At 41.9% G+C, this 18,508-nt stretch overlaps 3 protein-coding genes across 3 annotated transcripts; 2 read left to right on the forward strand and 1 right to left on the reverse strand.

The window, feature by feature from the left end:
* Positions 1–2,240: 2,240 nt before the first annotated feature.
* Positions 2,241–4,359, reverse strand: gpx8 (glutathione peroxidase 8 (putative)). The gene is made up of 3 exons (XM_083978834.1): positions 4,131–4,359; positions 3,707–3,968; positions 2,241–2,543 (listed from the first exon to the last, which is right to left on the reverse strand). The coding sequence occupies exons 1-3, from the start codon at positions 4,335–4,337 to the stop codon at positions 2,380–2,382; spliced, it is 633 nt and encodes a 210-aa protein (XP_083834960.1). The 5' UTR covers positions 4,338–4,359; the 3' UTR covers positions 2,241–2,379.
* Positions 4,360–4,506: 147 nt separating this feature from the next.
* On the forward strand, positions 4,507–12,051 carry LOC310991952 (cell division cycle protein 20 homolog B-like; the record flags this gene model as incomplete). Its single annotated transcript, XM_083979883.1, has 11 exons — positions 4,507–4,539; positions 4,665–4,899; positions 5,962–6,065; positions 7,123–7,174; positions 7,719–7,835; positions 8,467–8,681; positions 8,856–8,950; positions 9,200–9,431; positions 10,648–10,773; positions 10,852–10,981; positions 11,951–12,051. The coding sequence occupies 11 exons, from the start codon at positions 4,507–4,509 to the stop codon at positions 12,049–12,051; spliced, it is 1,440 nt and encodes a 479-aa protein (XP_083836009.1).
* Positions 12,052–14,011: 1,960 nt separating this feature from the next.
* Positions 14,012–16,342, forward strand: LOC310991168 (uncharacterized protein). The gene is made up of 5 exons (XM_083978780.1): positions 14,012–14,149; positions 14,791–15,162; positions 15,446–15,751; positions 15,990–16,121; positions 16,211–16,342. Exons 1-5 carry the CDS (start codon positions 14,104–14,106, stop codon positions 16,306–16,308), a joined length of 954 nt encoding a protein of 317 aa, XP_083834906.1. The 5' UTR covers positions 14,012–14,103; the 3' UTR covers positions 16,309–16,342.
* The last annotated feature ends 2,166 nt before the right edge of the window (positions 16,343–18,508 follow it).

Genomic DNA, 18,508 nt, shown 5'->3' on the forward strand with positions numbered 1-18,508 from the left:
ATACATTTATTATTGATAAATAGCCTTGAGATTTTCCATTTATTTGATTGCCATGTAAATCCTCCTATAATAACAAGACTTCCGGTCTGCTCCAGCCAAATGACAGTCTGATAACTGATGAGCAGCCAGTGTGGTATGACAAACTGTCCTTATCAGGGTTATTAACTGATAACACGCTGCCTCCTCCTCCTTTAAAGCGTTGCTCTTTTCCTTTCTTTCATCTGTGTCTATTTGTTTCCAGGAGAAACGAGGAGGCGGAGGGAATCCCTGAACTGAAGTAGTTAGGTCTTAACCGAAAACAAACACACGCACTCACACAAAAAAACTCCTCTACACTTATTCCTCCAATAGCAGAGCAGAGGACGCTGCTTCCCGCTCCGCCGTCCGCCCGGGGAGAGTATTTAGGAGCGGAGCCCATCGCTGGAAGAGAAGACAACAGGTGCACCAGGCATGGCCGGTGGGGTCAGTCTCCTCTCAGGCTCAGAGGGAAGGAACCAGACTCATGGGACCTGAAGATGCGTCTCGAAGTCCCAACTGGAGGATCTGATGACTGGGTGAGATTTTTTATTTACCATAACATTAATAGTCTGTATAGCTACAGTCCATTTGGGAGATATTATATTTCCCTGCTTCCACTTGTCTGTTGTTGTTGCTGCTGCTACCAGGCAACCAACTCAAACTCCAAACACATGACAACTCCTCTTTGCTTTAGGATTAATTTAACCTATTCAAACATATGGAAAATATAGCAATCATTGTTTGAAAGTAGAAACTCCACTTTTGGTTAAAGCTGTAATTCTGTTTGACTCCCTGACGAAGACTTGTATGCTGAAACGCGTAGGAGTTTTTAAAGGTTAAATATCACCAAGCCATAGGAATAAAGACTTTTTAACTTTTTTTTGACTATCATAAAGCTATAATTAGTTGTTCCTAATGAGTATCAATTTGTCTGAATCTTTTCTTCATTTTCAGGACCAGGACATTATGAGGGACATGTTCAGAGGCTGTGCAGGAAAGAGGAGGCAGTGCTTCTTCAAGGTAAGATAGGAAGTTAACTCTGCGTACTACTATTTTTTATTATCATCATCCCTCCATCCTTCCTCCACCCGAGGCTCCAGAGCTGGTGGCGTCAGTGTGGCAGTGTACCGCTGCTGGCTGTGCCACTATCTGATTGACAGCTGCCAGCTGCACTCCTCACTGCTGCTGCTCCTCCTGCCAAACACACCTCTGACCTCTGACCTCGCCACACATCCCACTTCACTCTCCTATAAAACAAACAAACAGTGGAGTAAACCTGGAATACATGAGTGAGAAAACTGTGAATTTTTCTCACTTAACACGGCTCTGCATCAGCTCCACGTAGTCAAATCCCTACATTTGCATAGACAGTTCAGGCCTGTGAGTTGTGACTGGTTGGGAGGCAGTGTAATGTTAGCTGACGTGTCTGCTGCAGCAGCTCACACTGCTCTGCTACCTTAACAGTCACATTTGACTATAACCTGTGAGATGCAAGCATCCTGATCCCCAGACGACATCAATAGATGGTTGGAGACAGCATGTGAAGGAGGTTGGAGGATATTTGAGCTCCTGGTATCACTGGTAATAACAATAATAATCAGCTGCTATGACAGAAGTGAAGTGTTTCTCATCTCTCCTTCCTGTGGGTGGCTGGTAGGCAGTGTCTTGTTAGCTGGTTGATTGAGTATGTGCCAGCTTACCTGCTGCTGCCCTCCTACTGCCCATTTAAATCCACATCCAGAAACATGGTAGACTTCTGTTGTTCATCTGATATAAGAGCTTCTTTTTTTTTTGGAACTATTCATCAGTTTGTAAAATAAATGAGATGTCAGACAGAAAAAACAGCTGTAACATGCAGTAACATATCAGCACCGAGTTGCTTTTGAAACATCAAAGATCCTGAGATCATTAGCAACATGAAATCGTTTTATTGATGGATGGATGTTTCACAAATTTGTCGGGCTCAATTCTGATCCGTCAAAATGCGCTTCAGCTCAACAGGTGGATTTTAACATAAACAATGCAAAGTACAGACGAAATCAAACTGTAAAAACGTGTTTTAAAAAAAAATCCAACACTTCAAAGGCTTCACAATCCTTCAGCCGCAGCAGTGGTCATTGTAGGGAATGTTTATCGACAACAACAGGATGGTCCCAATCACACACACACACACACACACACACACACACACACACACACACACACACACACACACACACACACACACACACACACACATACACAGCAACATCTTGCACATCTGGGGAGCGAGACGTCGTCCCACCAACAGTTCACAGTCCACCGCTGGTTATTCCTGGTCATGACACAGCAGCGTGTCCCGTATCTCATCAATACGCTTCATCATAGCTCCACCCGTTTCTTGAGGATGAGTTCTCGCACCAGCGTCCTGACTTCTTGTCGAATGCTCTCAATGGGCTCGTCGGTTCGCCAGAACCGGAGCACCTTCCCCTCTGGACTCACCAGAAACTTCCAGAAGTTCCACTTTGGGATTTTCTGCACTGAATCTGAAAAATAACAGATGAATTATTAACTCTCATGATGCTTTGATTGTTTCCCACCATAAATCAACTTGTAGGTGCTACAGTAAGGTGCAAAAGTAATTTAAGTGAATGTTTGGACCGCGCTGTCTGTTTTATACACATAATCACACTGATGCAAAATCAATAAAAGGCAGAAGTTGCTGAACTGAGACGCGCACTAACAGATATATTTCTATGGTGGCCCTGAGAGCTCAGTACACTGCAGCCCAAAAAAACACCAGCAAAACAAAAACACAAACGTGCTACACATACAGAAAACAATTTCATCAACTCACAATGAAAGTGTTTCCAGGGACACAAAAAAGTGATGGACTGCCTGCTCTTGTTCAACGCTTATTGACTTAAAGTAGTTATGAAACAGTTACCGGTAAGTGGTGTTTGAAAATGAGATGAGTTTGTTAGGTTTATTATGACATCAGTATCACATTATTCAGATTTGATGGCAAACATATACGTTAGCCTGGTCCGTCCACTTTGTGTCCCCAGAAACACTTCTTCTGTTTTTTGAGTTTCTGCAGTGAAACTGATTCATTGTTTTCTGAATTTGTAGCACATTTGTGTCTTTGTGTGCGTTGTCTAAAGTTGCAGTGCAGGGCTGCCGTACATTGGTCTACAATAACCACATAAAGTCACTTGTCAACAAAGTCCATTGAGATTTGACACTCCAGTACACTGGTTCTGGTTCTCTGGATTCATTTTCATATACTGAACAACTGGACCAGATAAGCAAAGTCCTTAAGTATTCACACATGTGTTTTTTTTTGTTTTCGTCTTTGTTAAAGTTCAACTCCTATCTAAGGCAGACGTAGCCTGAATTTAAATTTTAGAGGAAAATATCAAACGTGTTCATTGCAGCTTCATATAGCCAGATGCAAAGACATCAAGTTCTGGCACTAAATTATTTGTTCAGCCTGTGATCTGACAGATTAGTTCAAGATGTAGGCTATGATAACTGTAAGATACAGGAAAGTTACTGTATAGGTCCAGGCTGCACTTCCTTAGTAAGTAGCCTACACTATTAACCTCTATACTGCCGATATAAACATGGTGTGTGCTTGGCTTTCAAATGTATGAATGCATGTTAGTGTGCTGTGCACCAGACAGATGTTGGATGTTTTCCTGCCGACCTGTGAGGAACTTGAAGGCCGGCTCCGCCTCTGAGCCCATTATTTTGATCTTGCTGAAGAAGGGGAAAGTTACGCCGTAGGTGGACTTGGCGAAAGCCTCGATGTCCCGGCTGGTCCCGGGCTCGGTGTCCCCGAACTGGCCGCAGGGAAAAGCCAGGACGTTGAAGTGAGAGGTGCCCAGCTCCCGGTGCAGCTCCTGCAGAGAGCGGTAGTTCGCCTCCGTCTGCTCGCTGTGACTCGCCACGTTTACAACCAAAGACGCCTGCACAGGAGGAGGGGGAGACACACAGAGCCCAAAGGGTTTCAAAATGCTTCAAGAAACATGAATTATGCTATGAAACTTGAAATAAAGTAAAAAACTTGGGACTGAGTTTGCACAGATTTGTTGTCAGAGTCATAAGCCCTGGTGATGATGTGGACTTACTTTTCCTCGGTACTTCTCCAGGGGAACCGACCTCCCCTTCGCGTCTTTGACCTCGAAGGAGTAAAAATCCTCGGGTTTCCTCGGCTTCACCAGCTGCGTCTGCAGCAGGAACAGACACCCCACACCGACTGTCATGCTCAGCAGCACCGTCAACTTTTTAGCTTTCGGGTTGGAGGACTTGGCAGGGTAGCCCCCTAAGGCCTCCATCTTGGAGGGGGAAGAACAGACCGAGGAGGTCGGTGGTGGGAGATCCTGTCAGAAGTGTCGGGGCGGAGGAGGAGGAGGGAGCTCAGAGAAGCTCCTGGAGAAAACGAGTTTGAGTTTAATGTTTTTGTTTTGAAGGAGTTAACAGGAAGTTCCGTTATTGTGGTAGGCTATGCTTGACTCTGGTGAAGTTTTGTGGTTTGAAGTTTGCTACAGCAGTACAAAGTTTGTGTTAGTTTCAGTTTTCTAAGAGCATTGGTACTACTTTTTATTTTTTATTTTTTTACCTTAAATTAATTAATCAAACCATGAATTAATTTTTCTCCTCAGGGACAAAACGACGCTCATCACGTCTCATACAAGCGCTTCAGGAGGAGGCTCATCCAGAGGAGCAGCGCAGCAGAGGCTCCGGCTGTGAGTAGTACACCTGTGGCCGCTGGGTGGCGCTGTGAGCTCAGGTTTGAGTTGGACACAGTCTGTCAGAGACTGGAGCTGGACTCTCCACCACCCCCGAGACCCCGGGACCCGGCTCAGAGAGAGGGAGGCCTGCACGGAAACGACCACGGTGAGGAGGAGAGATGTGTAGCTAATCATCAGACAGACCCAGACCGCCTGATACCGCTGTTCCCAGCTTTTCACCGTCACATTTTCTCATGTAGGTAATTGTTTGCTATCTTTAAAATCTATGGTGGCCCTGAGAGTTCAGTGCACTGCCACCCCAGAAGACACAGATAAAAACATAAATATTACAGTGCAAATTCAGAAAACAACCTGCAAAAACTCACAATGAAATGGAGATGTTTTCCAGGACCAAAACAAATTTTGGGCCTGGCTAAAGACTGGATGCAGGGCTAGGCTAATAGTAGTACACACTACACAGACTATATTTGCAATAACATCAGAATTGTGCAATATTGATGTTTTTATGTTGTTGTTTTTTAATACAACAAACTCCCCTTATCTTCAAACACCACTGATAGGCTATAGCCGTTTTTATAACATGTCTTTATCCAGGTGTGTCACTTTCTTGAGTCCCAGCAGGGAAACACTTCTGTTGTGTTGTGAGTTTTTGCAGCACCTGTGTTGTCAGATTGATTAAGTTGTTTTCTGACTTTGGCACACTTTTGTGTATTTGCATTATGTTTTCTTAAGTTGCAGTGGGCTGAGCTCTCAGGGCACCGTAGAAATCCATCTGTCACAAAGAAACAACTAAACTTCCACCTACTGTACTGCATACACAAGAGGCCTCATGCACGCTATACTGTGTACAATTTAACTATGTTATACAAGCAATTGTGAAGAAAAATTGTGGTTGTGTCATGTGTACTTTACGTGTCGGTGCAGTGCATGCCCTGCAACTTGCTTCAGATGTTTGGGTTAGATTCAGCCACATTTCTCACGACACCTTTAGCGCTCAGTGTTGCATCTCGAAGCCGAGCAGGCAGTGCTGCAGAGTGGCATGGTTATGGGGTAAAGGGCAAGCTACCAGGCAAACATATTCCCATGCTCATGTAAATGAATATAGTTTATTCCTCTTAAATGGCATCAGCAGACACAGCAGTTTTTGTCCCATACCTGTTTTACAACGTCAGTATCATCTTTTTGTCTGCCACATCATCTGAGACAGTGTTGCCCAGGGGCGTGTCCCACCGTGGGGCTGTGACACCATCGAACACGCCACCCATCATCTCTGCCAGGGGACGACCCACCGTGCAAAATGTCTCACAACAGGTTTGTTTGAGGAACTTTTTGCTGTGCCACTGCAGTTTGATTTACAGTGTGGGTTTCCCTTAAAAACTGAAACAAAAGTTGTGCTGAGAGTTGAAAAGCTTCTCTCTGCAGGTTGTTTCTTCTTCTTAACATGATTTTCTTTTTTAACTTGTATTTATTTAATGCTTTTTTGCTGAGCCACAGTTTGACTTGCTGACCACTGCGGTTAAAGCAGAAGTAAGCGATCCGGTCGTTTTTTTCTGACTTCTTGTCAGCTGATGGAGTAAGCAGTCCCCGCCCTCGTCATGGATCTATTGGTCCTCGTCCCTACGTCACCACATTCACGCGCATCCCTTGGCTGCACACACAGCCCTTCATGCCGTTCTCTCTCCTCATTGGATAAAGGTTGTAGGATACAAGGAAATAAAATAAAAGTTTTCTCCTCGGCTTACAGCAGAGCAGAGTGACTGACAGACCCGTGTTTTGGACCAAACACTCTATGTAAGTGATTGCCGTCGGAAGATATAACTATTTAAGACTTATATTAACACAAATATTCTGCTTACTTCTGCTTTAAGGACCTTGCTTACATGCACCAGTGGTTTTGATGAGGGTTGGATAAGTGCCAGATCTGATCCTGCTAATCCGGGGATCAAACCAGTGACATTCCTTTCACAAGACGCAAACAATGAGGCCAAAGTGTGCGACAGGGCTGAAAATAGATTAGAGGAACACAATAAATTATTTGGTGTTTTTTTTTTTTTTTTAATCTGTCGTTTGCCCAAGGAGGAGTAGCCTATTTAAAGTGAGGCAACAGTGGTTAGTTATTAATGGACAGTGGTTAAAAATAGCACCCAGCTGTGTTAATGAGAGGCTTGACAATAGGTTCAGTTATTGTGACGCAAAACACATAAATACCTGAATATGTTCATAAATTAAATGTATCTACACCTAAATCAATACCTCAATATGATAATAGATTTTATTTATTATTATATTAAGGTCATAAAATCTCCCTATTAGACATCAGAAAGAAATATTTCAGCAAAACACTAACAGTTATCATATTCCTTTGCAGGGATGGATGTGGAGAGCTGCAGGTGAAGAGCAAGCCGATGCACAACAGAACGGTGCAGCATGAATGTTTTTCTATCTTTCACTTCATTCTTTCAGTGATTCAAGATTAAGGGGGATTTTATGTCACGTGCAGCTACAGACTGTGCAGTGACATTAAGTCGCACAAACTTTACTATATACATAAAAACAAAACCACAAAAAAACACTAGAAAAAACACACAACAATATACAGTTACACCAGTGAGCTCTCCATGAATTAATACACACACAAGCAGGAATGACGAGTGAAACTGCTGTGATCTCATACCAGGAAATGAGAACAAATGGCTGATTTGCAGTTATGTAGCAGAAGAGAAAGGAATGGGGAAGTGTAATCAGAGTTTCACCTTGATACAGTTATGGAGGCCCATAATGAAAGATTGGATCTGTAATAAAGAAGATAACAAAGTTTAATATTTAATTTGCAATGTGGGTGTCTGCTGCAGTTCTGTAGTGATGTTTGTTCTGATGCTTAATTCACTTTAGATGAGTGAAAGAATTTAGGCTTTTGTGTGTGTGTGTGTGGTTTTGTGTTTATGATATTTTTTCCATTTTCAGGTTCCGATGCAAAACGACACGATTCACAGCCATTTACCGTTCTGGACAAAGCTGCTGTCAGTCTGCAAGGAAAGTCGGTGATGAAGTTGTCAGCACCGTCACTGCAGAACGACTACTGTAAGAGAGGAAAGGAAATAAACAACCCCTGCTCAACAAAACCCCACAACACTGTAGAAGTAAATACTATTTGCAGGGGGACTAATTTTTAGCCTTGGATGAATTTGTTTCAGCTTTAGTGATGATTTACCAGTGTTTCTGCTCTTTGTGACATATCCATCATAATTACTGAGTGCAACCTTGTGGCACATTGATCTTAATATAAAACACAGTATATTGTGGTTCTTTTATAAGCTTTTTATGAGCTATGAGTGAGTTGCATTTTTTCCTTAGATTTGTTCCTGTGGCACTGTGAAGAGGCCTCAAAGCCTCATGTTGGAAAATAACATCCATCCAGTAGGCCTAGGTATAACCAGATGTGATGATTGGAGTTCATTTTTATATTTAAATTAAGAGACCATTTTAGTTTCTGTTAAAAAAGAAAGAAAGAAGAGGATGTGATTGATAAATAAATAACAAATCAATAGCTCCTGTTTTGGTCAAACTAAAAACACCCTCCCCCTGTAATCAGCAAATATACTCAATTATAGGAAATGCATTAAAATATAGATATAAAATGACCTCACTGTTATTTTGTTAATACAACACAGTGGGTTAAGGCTCTGGCTCTTTCTCCTCTCTCCTCTTTCAGACACCAATGTTTTGGACTGCAGCTGCAATGGTACTGTTGCATTAGCACTGGGCTCCACTGTTTACCTCTGGAGTTCAGAAACTCGTGCTCTGGTGGGATGTTTGGACCCGAGTCCACAGAACGGACGACCACGCCTTCACGGGTCAATCACGTCTCTGTGCTGGAGCAGAGACGGCACGGCTCTGTGCATCGGGACCAGGCGAGGGGAGGTGCAGGTAGGTGCTTATTGGGCTGTGGAGCTTCAAGTAAATGAGAACAGAGACGATGGGAAGTGATTCATGCAGGCTGCGGTCGAGGGAGGGGGGCGCCTCTGCCAGGGGAAGTGTAGACGCTACAGCTGAAATCAGCAGGATGACGGTTTGTGGTGTCTCATCTCTCTGACTCTTTAGTTGTGGGATGTTGAAAAGAAGCAGAGCATGAGGTGTCTACCATCACACCTGTCTGTGGTCGGAGCACTTTCCTGGAAACAGCACTTACTCAGCTGGTTTGTATGCGTCGTCAGTTTAGCGTATTACACAGAATATTACTGAATTTAACCATCTTCATTCTCATTTTTAACATGTACCAGGAATCGCACAGAAAAATTACAGTTATTTTACCAAACCTATACTGGTCTCATCCCTCAGATAAATGAATAAAGGTTAATTAGCCCTAAATATAAAAGGGCACAGAAGTTACTATAAATATTATGTATTAAATGCAATATTTATGTTGTGTGTCCCTGATGTAACAGTGGCTCTGCTCTCGGACGTATCCATCACCTCGACCCTCGGGCCCCTGCACCTCTCATAGGTGCGGCCGTCCAGAAGGGGGGGGTCTGCAGCCTTCAGTGGTCACCGGGGGACGACTGTCTGGCCAGCGGCTCCACGGAGGGACTCCTTCACGTATGGGATGGTGACGTAGCAGGAGGCCCCACAGGGTTAAAACAGCCAGTGACTACAATGACACAGCCCAGTGCTGTTAAGGTGAGTGCACTTTGAACTAAGACCAACTCAGTGAAACAATAAAACATGACACAACCTGCTGAATTAGGTAAAATGAAATATCTGGACATGATGGTGATGCACTTCTTCAAATGGCCACTAGAGGCTGGCCACTTGAGATGGGCTTCCCCCATAGACGCCCATTCATGTTCACAAACACGTTTTAGTCTATATGGTTAATTTTCACTTTCATAACGACTGTATATAGTTTTTATATCACTCATTAAAATTGTATTAAGGTTTAAATTGTTGCATAATTAAAGATTGTTTTAAATTTAGCTTAGTGTGTCCTTGCTCTCGTATCTGTGGCACCGCAACACAATCTGTAATCTCTATTTTATGACAGATAGGACTACACAAATATACATATCGTAACGCGTATATGATGAATAACGTTATCCATCGCTCCATTGATTTCTTTCTTGCCGGTTTTGTTGAAAACAAATAGCAAAAAAATGACCGGATTTACATAGTTCCCCTTTAAGCCTCCTCATTGCCTGTTTTTGTATTAGCCAGAAGTTTGTTGGGTACAGGCAAGATGATGACATCAAAACTGTTCTTCAGAAATCTGTGGGTGGCGTCACAGAGGCTAGCTGAGTCCATCTTTGTTGACGGTCAACAGGGGGGATGTGTATAGTGGCCCTGAGAGCTGCAAGTTGTGAAAACACATACAAAGACACAAATGCATTACAAATTCAGAAAACAACTTCCTTGTTTTGGCGACGCATATGCTATAACAACTCAGAACAGAAGTGTTTCTGGGGACACAAAAAGTGGAGTCACTTCTGTTGTGAGTTGCTGTGAGTTTTTACAGTGCAGTCATTTTCTCAATTAGGGTTAGTAGCACGTTACACTGCAGCGCTCTGAGTTCACCGGACCACCGTACAAATGTCATGACATTTTCCCCCCGCTTGTTTTTGAGATATTTCAATTGTGGTTAACCGACTGATCGACGGCTCCATCTGAACGTGTATGTTGCTGCTCTACCTGCCTCCTTCACAGACATGTTGTTGACATGACTGAAGCAGCTTCTTGTTCTGTTGATGCCTACCTGTCCTGTAGCTTGTGTAAAACCTGATACCAGTTGTTGTTGGACAATCATGCAAGCATTCCCCTGGGTGGTGTGTTTATTGAACACACAAAATGACACCGATTACCTGAACATTGTTGTGCGCGCTTGTGTGTTTTTTGTGTCAAGGCGATGGGATGGTGTCCATGGCAGAGAAAAACGATCGCTACAGGAGGCGGGTGGCAGGACGGAGAGCTGAGAATCTGGGACACACAGTCAGGAAGTTGCGTAACTTCGGCCAACACAAACTCACAGGTACTCTGATCGTAGCAGAGGTGTCTTAAATTTTTTGTAGATATTGGATAGACTAATCCCTAATGTCTCCTATTGCAGATCTGTTCTCTACGATGGGCTGAAAAGAAGAGATATCTGGTCACAGGGCACGGCCTTCCTCATCACCAAGTCATCTGCTGGACCTCGGAGTTTCCCTCCGCCTCCCTCTACCCCGTCCACCAGCTCACAGGTTAGAGAGCCCGAGACACCGATAATAATGATCTAACAACCACTCATCGCCCTCATAGGAATAAATGCACTGCATCACCTGACATGTGCATGCTGAGTAATATTTGGTGCGACAGTTGGTTCACCTCTGCAGCTCCGTCATCTGTCCCTGAGGTATTTAAAAGGCCACTTTGAGCAGACTCATTCATGTCCTGGGCCTCCACTGATTGTGAAACTATGAATGAAACACGTCAGAAATGACTACGTTTGATATGAGATGTCACGGTTTTTCTGAGGTGTTGTGAGATCTACCGTTTAAGAAACATCATTAAAACACATTCATGATGTTTGCAACCCAGTGTGGTGTTAAATATGTTCATATTGAAATGAACAAATGATGAATGTCAGTTTTACTGCACGGTACTGCCCAGCATCAATAGAGACAGTACAGACATTTACTGCTGAGGACATTTTTTTTTAGCATTTGAAACAAATAAAAACATGCAACATTATGCAAATTTTGCTGCCAGGTATTTCCAGATACAGAAAATCTTAACTGCACCTCATTTTAACCTGTCCTCAAATTCTTCTCCACTTTCAGCCACCTCCATCTTTCAAGTCTCTGGTCACATATTGGGTGATTTTATGATGACTTGCCGTACATGTCTTACATATAGCTCCTTTTAGTGGTAAAATATGTTCTCAATCTCATTCTCAATATAGTTTTTTTGGTAAAATGTAGCTCATGTCTGTGATTCTTCAGTCATACAATAACTACTAATAATAGTTTGGGAGTGGTGATGTGATGGAGGTTTTAGTGAAAAATAAAAGCAGCCTACTTATTAAGAAAAACAGAAGGTGGTACAAATGAAAGTGAACTGAACTTTGAAGTAGTTCTTTGTAAGTGTGAAATGGCACAACACTTTGTTTTACACAGGAAACGAGGTCATTAGAGGTTAAAGGTTCAATCATCGTTTTGTTGTTTTTTAAGGTCATTCTCATCGGGTGCTGCACGTGGCTCTGAACCCCGACTGCTCTCAGATTTTCTCCGCTGGAGTGGACGAATGTTTTCGCGTCTGGGACCTTCGATAAAACCAGTGACTCTTGACACTCCATGATGAATTTTGATTGAAAGTTGTTATTTGATCGGACCTGTATTAAACTGAACTTGAGTCCGTTCACCTTTTCTTGGTAACACCGCCGTGTCTCTGTGACATTTCCTGACAGCGCCCCCTCCACTTCCCCCCATCACCCCCCCGCTCTGAGCTGACCACATTATCAAGTACTAACATAGTTCACACACCACAATCTAAAGGTTTCTGTGGCTCCTTCAGGACGTTTTTTTATTTTTCTATAGCAGTGTGACACAATCACAAACAGTGTATAAAACGGTCCGTAATTAAGAATACAATAAGTATCAAAACAAACACAAAAGCTGACCTATTAAATGTTTTTTAAAAAGCCGTGGTTGATTGTGTTGCAGCCTCCACTTCATCTTGTGGACTCACACGGCAACGGAGGCGGCTTCAAAAAGCCACCACTTGATATTTTATCATGCAGATGAACAGAGCGCATTACGGTAATTAAAGTCCGTGTGTGTAGAGAGGTGCCTCGCTTGCAAGTGTGCAGCCAGACGTGAGAACATTTTGTGCCTGTGGTAAAGACTTCTTTTGATAACGGAAAAAAAGAAAAACAACCCCCCCCTACCCCAATCTTATGGGTAATATGTACACAGACACTAACGTAGATGGTGAAACGTGAGGTTTAGACTTTCTCACCTCAGATATCTGCCATTTTATCTGTTTCACCACCGCACTCATCAAGAAACAGACGATGGTTAAATGCAGGAGCCACAGACAGTGTGAAAAAACATTCGCAAAAGACAAAGTCAAAGAAAAAACATAACATCTCCTACAAATAATTAAAAAAAACTGCAAGTGCAAAAACAACTAGGCAAAATCAAAATGCAACAACATCCAAGTAGCAACTCGCTTTTCACATGAGCAAAACTGAAACAATGACAGTGAATAATAAAACCATGAACACACTTCGAGAGGCCAGCAGCAGCAACAGCAGCTGTCAAGTGTGTATTTCTGTGTATCTGCTACAGCCCTTAATCTGGTGCACAAACTCCTGAACAGCCTCTGCCTCTATAATTATTCGAGCATGCAGTTTATAAAACCACCGTCTGTGTGAAACATTGTGCACCAGGTGAAGGAGAAATCAGCTTAACTATAGTCCTGCCTGCTGCTGAGGTACTGATTATGATGAGAGCTGCACAAATCTGATAAATCATTCTCTGTAAACACAATCAACAAAACAACAAAACCAGTTTAAGAGTCATCTAGGTTTGCACACACTTAAGTCATCCTACATCTATATTTCCTGTTCTTAATGTAATAGAAGCAGTTACATAGATTGAATAGAAAGCTTTATTGTCATCATATCAACAGTGCATCAACACGATGATGAAACTTCAAGTCAGTGCAGGAAATCCTGAATTGCTCTAGATTGTTCTAGCTATTCATTATCTCATTCAGATATCCAAGTGACAAAGTACACTCTAGTAAACAATTTCTAAAAATAGCCTGCTGCTGCTGGGCGGAGCTTACTTCAGTATTTTTAGCACCTCCTATAAAAGCAAGGCACCTCTCACCTGTGTTCAGTTGCCGCTGCCTTGTTCAGCCTGTTCACACACTTGCTTTGTGTGCAGCGTGTTGTGTCTGTTCACCAATGCAACCAGACAGTAAAGGTACAAGTCCAGCTGTGCATATTAGCACCAGATGAATATGTAAATGGAGTAAAACAAGCAGCACGTATTATTTAAGTATTTGAGGCATAAAGTTGGTTGACAAATTTTCGACATGCTTTCACTTTTAGATTACGTCATGATCCAGGTGTGCACACGACGTTGCCACTCCCACTCTCTCCACCTTCTTGCATCACCCCACAGTGAGAGCCACTTGTATAAACTTCCCAAACAGAGGCGGCTTCAGCCTCAGAGAGAAAGAGAGCGAGTGAGAGAGCGGATGGGTCGGATATTGCAAAGAAACTGCAGAGTCAGGGAGATTTGGGAAATACTACCAGATGAAAAATGAATGAAAACAAATAAATCACACCTACCTGGATTCATGATTCATCTGTATGTTTGCCCGTGAGACGCCGATTCTGCAGCGACTGGCTGTTCTGGGTAACTGTTTCCATTATAATCTTTAACACACTTCACATTATGAGATGATTGTTATTTAGAGACGTGCAACAATCGTAGGTTGTATTAGATGTGTTATATTTCAGCACACCTGTAGACTATTGTCTTTTTTCAAGATGTAATATAAGTACATACACAACAAAACACAATTGCAGAATACCTGCAGAACAACACTAGTAGTCTTCACACACAGAGACATGACTTTTCTGCAGCAGCTCTGGATAAAATTTAAGCTGCAGAGAACAGATTGCTGTATGAAACCACAGGCCCTTTGAAGGGCCCCCAGTGTGAAGTCATTTTCTCTTTGTTGTTTTTAATCTGTGGTCTTTTGTATCTCTCTGTATTCAGTAAGTCTTTTTCTGCAGTTTAGTTGCAGTTTGCAGGTGAAGAGCTTTAGTTTTAAGTTCAGTCTGGAGCTAGCTGTGCACTAGAACATGTAAGATGCATGGTATTAGTTTGTATTTGTGCTAGTTTGTATCAACAAAAACAAATTAAAACAATTCACTCATGCATTCAGTTGGCAGATATTCAATATAGTTAGGCCCATTAATGGATGGGTAGGTCAGAAACAGAGCTGTTAATAACCTTCCATTCTCCTCTCTTGTTGTGTCTCCCTGACTCAGTGATGTGCCATGGCTTTGCAGTGGGTCAGTCCACGGCATCACATTACTTCCTGATCCAGACTCCCATGCCCTGGTCCAAAGCCAGGGAGTACTGTCAGAGGCACTACGTGGACCTCGCTGTCCTGAACACAGAGGAGCAATACTTCAGTCTCCTCAACACCACGTATGCAAGCAAATCCAGCTTTTGGCTCGGTCTGCAGCGCCAGAACTTCTCCAGTGCCTGGACATGGGTGAACAGAGAGGAGTTGAGCTATGAACACTGGTACAAGATGAACTATGAAGGTCACTGTGCAAGTTTGGAGGCCATGTTGAAGAAAGAGCAGAAGCTGCTGGCTCGCTACTGTACGGAGCCACACAGAGTCATCTGTCAGGGTCAGTAATAGTTTAATGTTATTATTATATCTTTTCAAATCAGAAACATTCTGGATAGATTCTATTGTTTGCTTATTGACTGTGAATCGTACAGATATATACACATATACTTAAATACAAAAATCTCCTTTATCTTAGGCTTTTATTTAGGCAGAGGGACACATTTTCTTCCAGTTTTTGCAGACATGTTCTTTTATATTTACCACAATAAATATTGCACACCATAGTATAATCTGTTAAAAAAGGTCTTGACCTTGACTGACTTTATTACTCTCACTCACAGGTCCAGTTCCCCCACAGCTGGTGGCGGTGGACTCGAGCACCGACCAGTTGAATCTCAGCTGGAACGTCTCCAGTTTTATGCAGATGACACCACACAGTTACAACGTGACAATATGCAACGCAAGCACTTGTGACGCACTCCTGTACAACTACACCAGTGGCTCTGCAGTGAACATCAGCATCTCCAACCTAACTCCGGACACTCAGTACTTCATCACCATTGCAGCTGTTATTGATCGGCCCGACAGTGTTACCGGTGAATATACGACCCTTCAAAGTCACCCCACGACTCTACAGGTCGACACAGGTAAGAGGAGGCTGAAATGTAACTTTTGACTTTGTCATGACTTTTGTATGGACTTCAGTCAGTTTTGTATTGCTGCAGATGTCTGATTAATGATATATTTTATATTAACCAATTATTTAAATGAATGCATGTGATTATAAACGTAATCCCACTAGCTTTTTAAACTTTTAGGACACTCAACATGAGTCTTCCAGCACTGGTTATGATTATTAATGTGGGCCTCTCTTCTCCTTTACAGCGTTCACAGTGGCTCGCTATAAGCAATTAGCAGTCATCACTGTCATTTTGAAGTTTCTGAAGTTCATTTCTCTGGCTCCGCCCCTGTGGATTCTTTGCTGTATCCTGAAAAAAGACAAAACTCATCTCTTGTGTAAGACAGTTAACATACTGAAACACTCTTCATGACAAGCATACATGTCAAATATACATTTTTTAATTGGTATTCTTTTCCCTCTGCAGATGATGATGATACAGCTGATGAGGTCTCATCATTGGAGTTATCAACTGATGACACAATTATTGATCTGCTACCAGAGAAAACAGGAGGAGTCGACTAAAGACGGACAGATCTTCGAGTACTGGGGTCTAGACTGCAGAGAAAGACTGTTCTCTCTTTGTTCACAGTCATGTGATTTACATGAAAATTAAAATATCCTGAACAGGCTGATCATACAACCAAAAGAAAGAGATAAGTAATCAGAGATGATGTGAACATTTAGAATTGGATGAAATTGGCCAGTAGGAAAACCATACAGTAGACACGTAAATGCTTCCTGCTTTAATTGTGCTGGTCCTGGTACCTTTCATCAGCAAATGTTTAAGTTAAGCTAAATAATCATATAGTGACAGAAAAGAAGACATGGTCATGGCTGAGTAGTTTAGCCTGTTAGAGATAACGTGTCTTTTGAAATCAGTCCTACAACCTTTGACCTCAGTTCCTTGCTGTAATCAATCATCAATGCTACTAGATGTCACACTTGATGTCTTCCGCCACACCTCAGGCTCCGTTTGTGTTTTCGTTATGTTCGTTTTACATATAGCTAAAACTTGTTTACTGTTTTATAATTGTTTGAAATCTTATTCACAGAACGTTTAAAGCGCACAACCTATAACTAGACCTATGAATATGTGGCAACTTCTGTCATAGTGGGTAAGCCACAATATCTTGAAGTAATGAGGCATTACTTCACTGAGCTGCAGAGGTGGGTAGGGTAGCCAGAAAAAAATACTTAAGTAAGAGTATTGTTACTTTAGAATAATATTACTCAAGTCAAAGTAAAAAGTAGCCATCCAAGTATTTAACTGAGTAAGAGCAAAAAGTAGGCTACTTGGTGAAAAATCTACTCAAATTGAGTAACTGCTGAGTAAGCTCTGATTTATCTGTTAAATAATAAAGGGCATGAATGTAATTAAATACAGGAAAAAAAAGAAAAATAAAGAACATTGAGCGATAAAAATAAGCAGCGAGTAGCGAGCGTAATGTAGCTCAATGTAGCGGAGTAAAAGTACCGCTTCTTCTTCTCAAATATACTCAAGTAAAAGTAAAAAGAATGCTGCATTAAAACTAATCTTACAAGTCCAATTTATCCAAAAAGTTACTTAAGTAAATGTAACAGAGTAAATGTCATGCATTACTACCCACCTCTGCTGAGCTGTAAACACAGCAGTGGAGAACCCTACTCTAGGCCGAACATATCAGTAATGTAGACATTTAACTCTTGTATCAGATATGTGAATGTAATCCCGTTTATTTGATCATTATTGTCTTATATTTAAAAAAAAAAAAGGTAAGCTCTTACTTTGAGCTCAACATCTCTTCCACTAAAAGTGACAAAATACCTGCATCACTTTGTCATTTGGTCATATCTGAGAGAATGCACCATACCATGGCATAAGCTAATCATTAACTACAGTGAACACGTGGATAACAGTAACAGTAACTAGAAACGTGGTTTCAAAATGTAGTTTAATCAGGGTATTAAGAAGCAGCTGGTAAAGACAGAGTCCTTCTGTTTGTCACATGGACATGAATCGGCAGCAAATAAAAAAGTATTATTTCTTTTTCTTTTTATTACTCAGTATGGCAAATAAATTATTTATCCTGTATTTAGAAATACAGAAAATGTGAAAAAGGTCCATTAAATGGGTACATTTAATCTGGTGTCTCTGGCCAGACGTTACATTGGACCTTAAAAAGTGTCAAAAAGCCTTGACTAAAAACATTATTATCATGAAACCATGCTAAAATGTCATTTCAAATCAAGGTTTAAAGGGAAATGTGACCGTGGCAGCAACATTTTGAAACTGAAGACACAAATGTAGGTATCATTTGGCTTTTGCACGTTTGTATTTTTTTTTTGCTTTTGTTTGTTTACTTTTTTTGTATATATATATAGCCTATATTTTTTGTTACTATTAAAGCAGAAGTGAGTGATCCGGTCGTTTTCGCTAATGCTGCGTTCCAGGCAGGCTTTTGAAATCGTAAATTACAGCTTCAAGTCACAACTTACGACTTTGTAGCGTTCCAGGCAACCCACTCGTGTTTTTCCGACCTGTTTTACCGGTGAAAGTCACTATAACGGCCACTCATAACTTCCGACCGGTGAACTCGTACCAGATCGAACTGGTATGACTTCACGGTCGGAAAAATACGAGTTTCCTTGAACGCACCATAACAGTCGTCGTCCCTACGTCACCACATTCACGGCGTTCCTTGGCTGCACACACAGCCCTGCATGCCGTTCTCTCTCCTCATTG

Source organism: Trachurus trachurus, assembly GCF_905171665.1.
Source record: "Trachurus trachurus genome assembly, chromosome: 9".
Classification (NCBI taxonomy): Eukaryota; Metazoa; Chordata; class Actinopteri; order Carangiformes; family Carangidae; genus Trachurus; species Trachurus trachurus.